This window comes from Stylophora pistillata, chromosome 1 (genome assembly GCF_964205215.1).
Source record: "Stylophora pistillata chromosome 1, jaStyPist1.2, whole genome shotgun sequence".
In the NCBI taxonomy this organism is placed as follows: domain Eukaryota; kingdom Metazoa; phylum Cnidaria; class Anthozoa; order Scleractinia; family Pocilloporidae; genus Stylophora; species Stylophora pistillata.
The window spans coordinates 41,477,188-41,490,961 of NC_142519.1; the positions used below are offsets into that span (position 1 = coordinate 41,477,188).

General features: G+C 39.8%; 1 protein-coding gene across 1 annotated transcript in view; it reads left to right on the forward strand.

The window, feature by feature from the left end:
* LOC111345017 (uncharacterized) overlaps positions 1 to 13,561 on the forward strand; it is a 31,989-nt gene extending 18,428 nt beyond the window's left edge. The window contains exon 9 of the mRNA XM_088747883.1: positions 13,474 to 13,561. Coding sequence (XP_088604009.1) covers positions 13,474 to 13,561 — 88 coding nt within the window. The remainder of the gene's footprint in view (positions 1 to 13,473) is intronic.
* The last annotated feature ends 213 nt before the right edge of the window (positions 13,562 to 13,774 follow it).

Sequence of the window (13,774 nt, forward strand, 5' to 3'; positions counted from 1 at the left end):
CACCAAATCCCCAGGGTAAAAAGCTAAATTTAGCTTTGGTGGTCGTCCTGCGCACGCCCATCTATCCTGCCCTATTTTGGTTGATACAAAAGTTTAGGAATTTTCAACACTTATTGGTCATATAATAAAATGCTTATTGACTGAGTTTAATCCAGGTAGACGGAAACATATTTGGCACTCGGCCATCATAGCGCGCGAATCTCGCACATAACCTCAAGCCAAAGTTCTCCCGTGCAGCCCTCCCACTCAGTCAGCAAACACATATTTTCCATGTTGGAACTCGTTGAGAACCGTAATTCTGAGGCAGTCGCAGTGAAAAAAAAAACTTGCCCTTACCCACATTGTACACCCAATAGACTCAAAGGAAAAGTTCAAGTGTTAAAAGATTTGATGCCAGCAGTGCTGTGCCTCTTCATGATCATATTTTGCAAAGAGTCTTGAATTTCTGCAACGGAATTGCAATTTCTTAAACGTGACTAGCACTCTTTTACCTCTCCTCTCCCCCCTTCTCCCATACTTTTAAATTGCAGCCTTCATGTTACTGGCGTTGTTTCCGTTGTTTCCTCGCCTTTACTTATGAATAACCTCATGTGACTTTTAATGGCGACTTTACGGCAATTGCGAACATGTTTGCTGAGTTGTGAATCATTGAAGTTGTGCCGTAAGATCAAATCTGATTCGAGTACGCTCCCTAAGGTTTGACAGTGACCGGAAGATAAACGCATTGTGGGAACACCCTGCGTTATCAGATCTCAAGAAAGCCTCAGTAAGTTTAGGATAATTGGACTTTAAAGCAACAAGCGTACAGAATGGGTACCACGGTGCTGCATCACCGCTGGTGAACGCTTAAACACCTCCACTACAACGTGCCTGGTGAATCCTATAAGACAATCACAGTACTGATGAACGCTTGTATTTTAACCATAAAAACGATACTGAAGAACGGGTTCTGTTTCAATACAATGTTACAACACTGTTTTAGGAAATCCTCTAAAAGAAAAAAAAAACCCTTCAGAAGTGTATCCGCTGTAAGACCGCACGAAGACAACAGCTTATAAACCGCTTAGGTAAGGTTAGATGCAAGGGCTTCGACAGTGATAATGAAGGCCTTAAGATAAGCGCTATAAAAGCGTTGATGAACGTTAGAAGACAATAACAGGCAAACATTTGATAAATAGTCTAAGGAAGAAGACAACCGGCCTATAACGCCGATGATGAAAGCTCAACTTCATTTGCCACAAAAACGCTCAAAATCGCTTGAAAGCGACCCCTAAAACATTGCCCAGGACCGCATAAGGACAACCGCCATTAAAAAAAAAAAACAGTAACTCTAAATGGAAGGAGTCATCGGAGATCTTCGGAAGGAATGTTATCTCAGAAGAGCTCAAAGAAAAGATCAAACAAAGTGCATCTCTCAAGCACGAGATCAATTCCATTCACGACGAGATTTGCCGAGGCTGCAGCTTGTTCCGTTATGCCTCCATTTTACGCAGAATGATCAACCTTAGAAACAAACACTATCATGAGGTCATGAGCACTCACACAAAGAAGATTGCAAGGCTACTCTACAGAGAAACGGATGTTGATGAGCATATACAGAACATATCGTCCTACGATCTCTCTTTCTTCCAGAAACCGGTCTTGTGTCAAGGCTTGAAATTTGCCTTTCCCCAATGGGTCTCATCGATTGAAGTGAAAGCGGGCTTTGAGATGACTTACTGGAGCCTTGAAGCTCATCTCGGAAACGATGATTTGAAAGAGTTGGCGGCTGCGACCTTACGATCCGTAGCACTGAACTACATCCAGCGCAAAGTACAGAAACCTTCCAAGACACTTCTGCTTGCCATCGATCAATTAAAACAACGCGACGGCATCGTCATCACGAAACCAGATAAAGGTTCAGGAGTGGTCGTAATAGACAAGTACGAATATCTAGGACTGTTATCTGAAGCATCCACTAATGATTCAAGTAAATCTCGGGAGGTTCCTCTCGAAAGGCCCTCGGGTAGAGGCAGACCACCAACATATTATCACCCTCTTCTACAGAAAGAGAAAGAACTAGAGTCTATCGTTCGTAGAATTCTACCCAAGCCTATTACAGATACGGTCCGCCCTACAGGCTCCAGATTAGTGCATTTGTATATATGGTTTACCAAAGACACACAAGGATCGGTTGGCAATGCGCCCCATATTATCAGCAACGCAAACATACAATTACGCTTTGGCAAAATGGCTTGACACTAAACTCAGTATTTCATATTGTAATTCAGGAATAATCTTAAGACAAAAGCTCTACACGAGGAGCTCGGCCGTTAATCTCAGAGACTTCGCATTGTGCCATTAATTTCAGCGGTATTGTGGAGATCGTATCCAATTGTTCATCAGTGCTCTTGTAGTGGATATGTTCCTGCTTTTATTACTGTAACATCCATTTTGAAATCACTGGTGGTCCCTGTAATCTGATTGGCTCTAGTTGGAGCAATTTATTTACAAATCGCACCATTTTTTGCTCAAAATCCCATTACTTTACGCTTAACTGATTTTTTTGACGCATTTCTGTTTTGCATACAAAATAAGATGTAAAAGCATTTCCAGTTCCGCTTTTTATTGGAAAACCGGCTCAGGACTTAATCAATTCAAATATATTATTGATGCAGTACTGAGCCGGTTTTCAGCCCAAACTGCACTCCCCTCAGTTCAATTACTATTTTTTATTAGCAGTGTTGTTTCTCAGTGCAGACAAACGTTCATCAGCGCTGTTACAACGGTTGTGTTCAAGGTTTATCAGCTGTATTCAAAAAGATGTCTTAAAGCGTTCCTCAGACACATGCCATCTCACAGATTTCTCTCAAACTTTCACAGTTCAGGAGGGTCACTAAGTTATTATAAAATCCCGAGTAGTTCAGGCTCCTGGCTTATCCCTGGCGTATCAGAGACCCCCCCCCCCCCCATCAAATCCCTGAGATAAAATGCTAAATTTAGCTTTTGTAGTCGTCCTGAGTGCACCCGTCTATCGCGTTCAATTCTGGTCCAAACAAAATTTTCGGAATTTTTACACATAGCAGTCATATGATAAAATTCATTTTGACTGAATTTGTGCGGGACAGACGGGAAATACTTGGCACTCGGTCATGGCGTGAGGATGTCGCGCGTGACCTTAAGCCAAAATTTTCCCGTGCGGCCTTCCCACTCGGTTCATAAGTACAAATTTTTATCTGTTGGAACTAATTGAGAACCGTATTCTGGAACTCCCAGCTAAAAGAAACGCTTTCCCTTGCCCGGTTAGCACACACTGTGAGCTAATGTGCGCGACATTGTACGCTTTCCAAACTCTAAGCCGACCAGACTTAAAAGCCATTGACCATGAATATCGAGAAACCGCCGACAGTTACAAAATTTCGTAGAACCTTTTTTTGAAAATTATCGAAAGGTTCTATCGCGCTTTGTTTTCTTCGATAAATCGACAAGTTCAAAATACGCCTACATGGCTGTTACCCTCCCCTCCCCCGTTAAATTATGAAAAATTATGCAACTTCAGCAACCTTGTACGTCCCCAACGCGATGAAATACCGTTTTCATATTTTGTGTGATAGCAGATTGTCCTTTTTTTCGCAGAGGTAATACAAAGATCAACTTCCGTCGATGGCCCATAAAGGGGTGTGTCATATCTATTTACAGATCAAATTCTACATCACCTTAAAGCTCTATCCTTGTAGTCGAATTCCTCTGATTCTCTATCTTGGTCCCAAAGTGTCCAGGTTAAAAAGAATTCGGGCTATTATGACAAAAAATCAGATCTTAAGAAAGACTCGGTGGGGAAATAGGATAACTGGATTTTAAAGCAACAAGCGTACAGGATGAATGTCACGGCAAGCCAAGTTTGTGTACATTTATCAGAGGTGAACGAAGCTTTTCGTCTGGGAAAAGATAGACATGTGCGACTTCAGCGATCTCCGAGCCAGCAAATATTACTGCCACACTTTTAAGTCACATGAAGCGATTCACAAAAGGGGGAAACGACTTAAACAATGCCACAAAGACTTAACTCAAAAGTACGGGGTGAGGGGTGGGCGGGGAGGGGCGAAAGGGTGCTAGAAACTCAAGACTCTTTCTAAAATATGAAGAAACACTGTATAGCTGGCATCCCAGCCTTGAAAACTTTTCCATTGAGCCTGCGAGCTTAACAAAAGCATACAATGTGGGCAAGGGCACGTTTCTTTTACTAGGACAACTTCAGAAATATGGTTCTGCACAACATACAATGTTGCTGATTGGAGATATTTACAATAGCAAAAACCCTATTTTCTATTTTTTTTCGAATACTTGGTTACCCAGTACATTTAAGTGCTCGAAACTAGTAGAAATGATATCCTGATATATCAAATTATTCCAACTTTTAGAGATCGTTTTCTAAAGGTTAAAAAAACCATTAGACAAAATGCGATTAAAATCCATCGCATTTTGTTAGTGTGAGAGAGATTCGTTGAAAGTGCATTTTTCGAGGTAAATCTAGGGATTTGATGTGGGAACTCTAATAATTCAGGATAAGCCGAGAGTTCGAACTGAATCTGTGAAAAATTGAAAGAAATCTGTGACATGGCATGTGTCACGCTCGCCCGGTCATCTCGTGGACAGACTCTTAAACCGTTTGTTGTGAGATGAATTGAAAGTTGTTGTTTTGAGACTTTTCTAGTTAAGCGGTTTACAAACGTTCATAAGCACTGTTACAACGGTTGCGTTCAAGGTTTATCAGCTCAAGAAGATGTCTTAGAGCGTTCATCAGACGTGTACCACCCCACCGATTTCTCCGTCAAACTTTCACAGTTTAGGAGGGTCACTAAGTCATTCAAGAATCCAGAGTTGTTCAGGCTCCTGGCTTATCCCCGGGGTATTAGAGTCCCCCCATCAAATCCTTGAGGGAAAATGTTAAATCTAGCTTTTGTAGTTGTCCTGAGTGCACCCGTCTATCGTGTCCAATTTTGCTTGAGACAAGATTTTTGGAATTTGAACACATGATAAAATGCTTATTGACTGAGTTTGGGCGGGACAGACGGGAAAATAATTGGCACTTGATTAAGGCGTGTGGATGTCGCACGTGACCTCAAGCCTAAATTTTCCCGTCAGGCCCTACCCTCAGTTAATAAGTACAAATTTTTTCCATTTAAAAACTCGTTGAAACATATTTTGGAAGCTCTCCCAGTAAAAAAAAAAAAAACAAAACAAAAACAAAACAGTTGCGCTTGTTCGGCAAGCGAACGATGTGAGCTAATGTGCGCCACAATGTACGTTTTCCAAGCTCTCAACCCTGCACTCTTAAGAGCCACTGACCATAAGTATCTAGAATACGCCGACAGCTAGCTGTTAGTTCATTACATTTTTCCTAAAGGACCTTTTTGATGAACCTTTTTCAAAAATTATCAAAAGGCTCTATCGCGCTTCGCTTTCTCCTATAAATCGACAAGTTCAAAATACGCCTACATGGGTGTTGCTCCCCGCCATCTCCGTAAAATAATGAAAAATTATGCAACTTCGTACGTCCCAACACGATGAAATACCGCTTTTAAATTTTTTGCTATAGTAGATGGCCCTTTTTTTCTTAACGAAAATAGAAATCTCTTCAAATTTGTAATGTTAAAGTTTGAATAGTGACCCGTTGAAAATATGGTACTTTCGTCTTTTTCGCAGAGGTATTATAAAGGTCAACTTCGATGACCTATAAAGGCTTAACAAAAGCGTACAATGAGGGCAAGGGCAAGTTTCTTTTGCTAGGACAACTTCAGAAATATGGTTCTGCACAACATAGAATGTTCCCTACAAGAGATATTTGCGATTACTAAAACCTATTTTCTATTTCTTTATTGGAATAGTTGGTTACCCAGTACGGTGATTTAACTGCTCCAAATTGGCAGTAATGATATTCTGATTTATCAAATAATTCCAACTTTAAGGGATCGCTTTCTTAAGGTTCAAAAAACTATTAGACAAAGTAAGGTTAAAATCCATGGCATTTTGTTAGTGTGAGATATATTTGTTGAAAAGTGCATTTTTCGAGCTTGATTTATGGATTTGATGTGGGAACTCTAATAAGTCAGGGATAAGCCGAGAGTTTGAATAAAATCTGGCTTCTTGAATGAATTAGTGACCCTCATAAACTGTGAAAGATTGAAAGAAATCTGTGAGATGGCATGTGTCACGCCTGCCCCGGTCCTCTCATGGACAGACTCTTAAACCGTTCATCAGCGGTATCATAGCAATTGCAATACAACCATCCAAAAGTTCCCCATAATGAGTGAAAAGAACTTCCAGGGATTAGCATTTAAAGACATCCTTTACAAAACAGCTCACAGGCGCATTCCTGTAACACCACTAGCAGGTGACAACTAATAAACCACTCAGGAACAGTTGAAGCGCTGCATCACCGGTGGTGAACCCTTGGAGACCTCCACCATACTTGAACACGCCTCGTGAATCCTGTAAGACAACCACAATGCTGATGAACGCTTGAATTACAACCATAAAGACGATACTAAAAAACGGTTGAGTACATCCGTTTCAACAGCGCTGATCTATGCTTGAATATAATTGTCACATTTCTCATTACCGTTTTAAGAAATCCGTTAAAAAAAAAAAAAAAAAAACCTTTAGAAGTGCAGCCGCTGTAAGACCGCTCGAAACTAATAAACCGCTCAGGTACGGTTGAATGCAAACGCTTCAACAGCGATGATGAAGGCCTGGAGACAAACGCTATAGAAGCGCTGATGAACGCTTGAAGACCACCAGTGGAAACCGTTTATAGATAGTTAAGGAGGTAGACAACCGCTATAACGCCGCTGATGAGATCTCAAAGTAAGATACCTCAAAACGTCCCAAATCGCTTGAGAGCAACCACTAAAAGACTGCCAAGACCTGCATTAGGACAACCGCTACTGAAAAAACTGCAGGGCAACCGCAATTCTTACTGCATAAGCTAATATTTACGTTACTGTTCATCTGTTCGACCTTTACCAACTCCGAATGACTCCCTTAGCTCCTTAAGTGATTGCGTTTCGACTTACTCCTGGTCACTTCGAGTTTCATTAAACGGTTGGAATATATGACCAGCGAGGCTGGAACGATTTTAACAAAAGATGATCTAGAAATTTGTCCTCTATTTCTTTCAAGTTGTGATTCCGTCGAATTTTCGTCAAACAATGCATCTGATTAAAGTATTCGCCCTCTTAAAAAACTGTGCCACTGCTCAGAAAACCAGGCGACTTTAAATGTTAGCCAATTGATGAAGGGATTTTGTTTTGCATCAGTATCTCCAGGGTAGAGAAAAGACAAACTAATTTAATATTCATTAATGTGAATTTGAGGTGAAAGGAAACGTTCATAGTATCTTGAAAAAGTATGGTATGCTTTCATAATATAGGAAAACATTATTTTAGGCAGCAGAGTTCACGCTTCGCTCTGGTGCCATATTGATTGCAGGGACCTGTTCAACAAACAAAATCTTCCCAGTTCAAAAGAAAACAAGACGGTTAAAAACTATTGATGGGGTAAATGTAAAGGGAAGATAGCATGTAAATTTATGGCGATCGCAAGTAACGATTAATCCTTATTAACCATTTCAAATCGTAAACAGCTTCAGATGTTTAAATAATGAACCATACGGGGGTCAAAGAATAGCCCTAAAGTTTATTTAACAAGCTGTTTACCACTTCTGTCCATTTGATAATTCCAGCCAATTCATCGAAATCCATGCCTCGCGGTTTTCAAATTGTTACTTCTACTTGCATGTGCAGATTTTATCAACCTCAGAAAAGACAGAATAAACAATACAATTTGACCTCAGGTTCATTGAAAATTAGTAAAGCCACGTTAAATTTCAGTGGGGAGATAAAGATACTTTCGATGACGTCAAAAATAACAGCCTATAATTCATGTCGTATGAAGATCTTGTAAATTATCTACTTTGTTATGCATTATGAAGATGTCATAGCAGAGTTTCTTTTTATCCGAATTATAATTCATATAAATTACGACAGACTAACTCGACGTTATTCTTTAACATAACGTTTTTTAAAAGAACCTGGGTAACTTATCTGCCGTCGCCGCTTCGAATGCCTTAAATCTTACAAAATATGTGAACCAATCAGTGCGCTGAGGCGAGCTATGGTTTCTTTCAATTACTCTACTTGTAAGAGTTTTTTCAGATTGCCGCGTTCAAACGACTCAAATTGATAGTACATGTCTGCGCTGGAGCTTTCAGTTGATGTTTTACAATAGAAAAACTGACCGAGTCAGCTGTTGTAATTTGATAATTTTAAAACGAAACAAGAAACCATATCTTATCAGTGTCAGCCACTGTTCCATCTATTGCGTAACTCTAGTTCCTTCATCAGCAGATTTGAAGAAAGGGTTTGTTTTGAGCTTTTCCCTCTCTTTTATCTCGGTTTGGCTTTTTGAACAAACAAATATCAAAAAAATTTCTTCTTTGAGCGATGTTCATGTGTTAGGTGTCAAAATTTATCCTGCTTTGGCCCTTCAAAACTCCCATACCCCGCCTGTTCTACGAAAGTACGGCCTGATTGTAAACAACACAAAACCCTCTTTATAATTAGCTGCTTTGTTTAGTTAAGCTGTGGTACCGTCGCACTGGATTAAATAGCATGTAAATTTGGGAGGACACTCCGGACGCTTGGTAGCAAGTGCCGGGATCAACACAAATATAAGCAACAGAATTCATTCAATCCAGCGAATTTGACATTATTTGAAGAAAAAATGTCAATGATCTTTTTGACCTTGTACGATTGTGTTTCGGAGTTCTGCTCCTCTTCTGGTGGATGGCATTCATACATGTGCAAGGCAACACTCACTTCTAGAATATCTGACAGAGCTACCCCTTGACTCAGAAGAGAGTGGGACAACTTTTGATGATGATAATCATTATAAATTCACGTTTCGGAAATTACATGAGATCTTTAAATGCGCGTAACAATTTAAGAATTGAAATATTACTATCAACTTAAGCTGTGAAGAGAAGGGAATATAAATATTAAGTCACCCCAAAGACTAAAATATAATTAAAGAAAAATTTGTACAATACTAAACACTATGATAAAAATGCCAGTCTAAAAACGGTGAGATTTCGATTGTATTTGAACTCTATGTCAGTGGGATTTTGGGACAGAACAGTAAAAACTGTTCACCTAAGGTAGCTTTAGACTGGAGACAGGTATGATTAAGAAGGACTTCTGAGTTTCATATTTGGTAGAAGGGGGCCGAAAAATCATAATTTAAAGAATCGTTGAAGAAATTTGAGCTGTTTTAACCTTGATTATGTTTCGTATAATTTAATAATAAGTGACGTTATGTGGTAGAGTTTTTGTTCTCTGAAGATCAGTCTAGACCAAGCATTCTTTATGCGCTGCAATTCAGTTACAAGAAACTATTGATAAATACAGAAGACTGCTTCGGTAGCCTATTCAGCCTATTTTTTAATGTGGTGATTATCGTATACGTCACTGACAAGCTACTTACATCTGCGATGTGTGTTGGCATGGACAGTCTGGAATCAAGTTTAACTCTGAACGCTGGCACAGGTTTGATGTTCGGGTCACCAACATGCGTACTGACAGTTATCCACTTTTCCCAGTTGTTGTGGTGTCCCATAAACGAAGGTTTCGGTCTTGCCTTCGTTCAGTTTGAGCTTATCGTTCAACATCCGTGCACGGATGGAAGAGTGAAAAACCAGTAAATATATACCAGACGTTAGACAGAGCAAACATCCACTAGCAGACATCTTTGTATGAGTGACCCTTACTGCATGATAACATCTCATAAAGTCTCTTGCTTCACAAAGCGCAAATAAGGGCTAACAGTTGCTTAACGTTTTTTCTGTCACATTGTACAAGTTAAAATAATTTTTTTAACTCTAGTGGAAATTCATATTATTTTGCACACTAGTGTAAGAGTTCATAACATTAACTGAGAGTGGTGTGACCAGAGAGATTAACGGACTGACCATAATTTATTTTTAAGGTTATAAATACCCGGGTTCTACCGAGGTTATGAAATGAAGCTCATCAAACATAATTCGATCTTTTTTAAGAGATTACCAGATGGTGAGGGACTATTGAGACTATTAAGAATTTGTCTCAGTAGCAGCAAACATTAAAAAACATCTCAGTCTTATGACGCAAAAATCAAATTACATATTAATTGTTTACTGCGTGACAACCATTGCTGCTTATGGGACAGTTCAAATTAGTGAACCAAGATTAAGCTATTTTCAAACAGAGTGCTTTGTTGTCCAGCCTTAGATTTTAACATAAAATACCTCGGGGGGGTGGGGGTGGAAGGGAGGGTAAAAGAAAAAAGGAAAGCACATGAGGTATACTTTACTTTTTTCAAATTGAATTTGAAATTTAATTGAGGCTATAGCCAATTAAGCGAAAATCATTTGTCATGGTTTTGAAATTTTTATTTCTAATAAGATAAGCAGATGTTATATAATTCTGAAAAAAAAAGTAATACCATTTGGATCATTGAAAATTAGTAAACTGTCTTAGTGCGTTTAAATTTTTGGATATTTTTGAAATCGAGGGTTTTGTTCTTCAGCTTATGATGTTTGAATGAAGGACCACACGGAGGTTAAAGGGGAGCACGTTGAGTTGATTTTGTAATGTGTTTAATAGATACTTCCCTCGATTTAAAATTTCATTTCATTCCAGCCAATTAAACGAACATCGTCCGTCTCATGATTTGAATTTACTTTAAATTAGATTTGTAGATGTTACCAAATTCAGAAAGTAGTAACTGAACAAAACTATTCCACCTCAGGCAAGAGAATATAAACTGAGGGAACTTATCCCCCGTGCAGACACCTATTCCAATGATAATTTTTTGTTACTCTAATTTTTAGTGCGCGATCCAGCGGTGCGACCTTTTTTATTTAGAAAAACAGCTTATTGGTTAGTGCCTCTGTCATGAGATTTGACGTGTGATGTTCGGTGGCCTGCGGTTTGTCTTTATTATTTAACAATTGGTTCATGCTTTAGCGTGCACTATTGAGTTATGGAGCACGCGGGAAGTTTGGAGAGCACGAAAGAAGCGTAAGAGTTGCCCGAGGCGATAGCCGAGGGCAACTCTAGCTTCTTGAGTGCTCTCCAAACTTCCCACGTGCTCCATAACTCGATAGTGCACAGTTGAAAGCATGAACCAATTGTTTTAGAACATCGCCGGTGGAATTGTGCATCAAATGCGACGCGAAAAACGGACAACAATATCAGTTGAAGCGAATCGTGACGGCGCTGATGCCGAGTCTCCTTTTCCTTTGTTTTTCTCTTTTTCTGCCTCATTTAAGAACTCTAGCCCATGGGAAAAGGTCGAAACATTGTCTTCGTTTTCGGACTAGCAGGCCGAGTTTCTGTTTGTATCCATTATTGTCGCGAAATGTATTATTTTTCCCCGCACTAGCAATGGCCGCTCGCGCGAAAAAAAAATTTCTGGCGAAGTCGGATTTGCTGACGCTATCAGCGTGCACTATCGGGATTTTGAGCTCGCTTACGTATAATGAATTTGATTGCGCGACTCTGCTAGCTATGTTCTAAAATGAGGTGGTGACATGTTTTGGTCAAGTAGATAAAAACATAAGCTTTGAGAGGGTAACCTCTGAGAGTAGCCTCTGAGCTCCACTCCAGAAGCCTGAGTTTCATCACAAGGTTTGGACGGACGAACCGAATATCTTGCAATGTTTGATTCATGTAAATTGCCTCGCAGGTCATTGATTAAGTGGCAATTGTGCTGTCGAGTGCAACATGACACATCTTACAGAATACAACAAGCGAACTCGCTCGATCTTGATGATTAATTAATTCTGAAAATCAATTTTGGCCTCTATTCTTGATCAGCAATTTGAATTTTTCGCTTTATGATCAGTTTGGTAGAGAATTAATAGCGGATGACTGTTTACAAGAGCCCCTATGGTTTGAGAGAAAATGAAAACATCAATACCGTGACAAACTGATGGTGACCTCGTCTGAGCGGCGGCGATTTCTTATCGATTCACGTATCTGTGTGCCGAAATATTTATATAGCTTGGTGATTGATTAGTGAATAGAAAGTAGAAATATTTTGAGAATTGGAGGAATTCATTAAATAAATCTTAAACATCCAATTATATAGCTCTTTCCGGCACCTTATAACTCACAGCTAAATGAACAGAAAGATGACCGGTTCGATCTCATTGCCGAAACATTGATTTTCTGACTTTAAATTTTTACGATTTTAGCGACCGTTCAATTTTTAAAAGGTAGGGGGGGCTGGTGGGATTTGGGGGGTCACCAAAAAAACAACGGCCTTAAAAGGGGGGCCATCTAAAAAGAATAAGGCAAAAGGGGGGTCACGTAGAATATTTTAGTAATGTCTTGAGATGGGATATGAGGGGTCACCGAAAACATTTACCTGTATGGTGGGGTCATGGGCAAAAATTAACAACAACAACAACAGTTAATCACTTATAGAGCGTCATTTACAATGACAGATCAACAGCGCTTTGCAATCAATCCTAACCCGCCCATCCCACCCCAGGTGAGGACATCCATCACATAGTAATCTCGTGCGTGGGAAATTAATGTCTCCTACCCCTAACCCTGTACGAGACGGGACCTCCATTTATTCGTCCCTATCCGGGAAGACTAGAATATCTAACCATTTCTTGATGTTATAGAAAGGTAGCATATTCTTCTCAATTATTTTAAGACCTTGAGTGTTGGTCCGGCCGGGGCTCGAACCCTCGACCTCCCGCACAACAGTCCAGCGCTCTATCCATTGAGCTAACCGGGAGGTTAGCTCAATGGATAGAGCGCGATTAAACGACTGAGGGGGTCATGGAACTTTTCAATGAAAGTTAAAAAAATCCCACCAGCCACCCCTACCTCATAAAACGGAACGGTCCCTTAACTAGTTCAAGCTACAGTTAGGTACGATTTTTTGTTGATTCATACATCTGTGTGCCCATAAATCATTGAAGATAAGTAATCAAATGGTGAGCCAGTTCATACTTTTTTTTTTTCGAGAATGAGAGGTTACAGTTTTTAAAACTAGTTTAAAACTTGGACGCCGGAGAGTGCAGTGAAATATGATATCAAGATCGTTGACCGCATTACATGGAAGCTAGCAATAAGAATAACTTTCCACCCACCTTGGCGCGAAAGTTTAAATAGACTTAAAAGAAAATATGATGGGTCAGGGGGATAAGCTCTCTCAGCTTATGACTTCTTGGCCTCCAGACAATTTTACATTAGTGAACAGCTCCCGTGCGGGTAAGGCCAGGTTAGACTTTGGAGAGGCAATGGAGATACATTCCATGATGAAAAAATAGCACTTAAAATCATATCAAAATGTAGGAAAACACTTTTATTTATTATACAGAATATTATCTTACGGATCATAAACGTTAAATTTTGTTGTGGTAATTGTTGATTGTAGGGACTTGTCCGACAACCAACTAAGGAATCTATCTTCAGGAGTTTTTGCCGGCCATAATTTCTCCCAAGGTTCTATTCTCACGCTGTAAGTAAGACTCCTAAACTTTGATTTTATATTTTTTAAAGAAAACAAAAGTAGATCAAGGTCTACAAATTTCACAGGTAAGTGTCCTGATTACATTAGAGGAGCTTAGGGTGGATGAATGCCGCTCTGACTCCTCCCCAACCCTTAAGATGTTGCTTGCAGTAATGAGAGCGAAGGAGCCGAACATGTATGAGCGGTGAAACCCATCAAACGACGT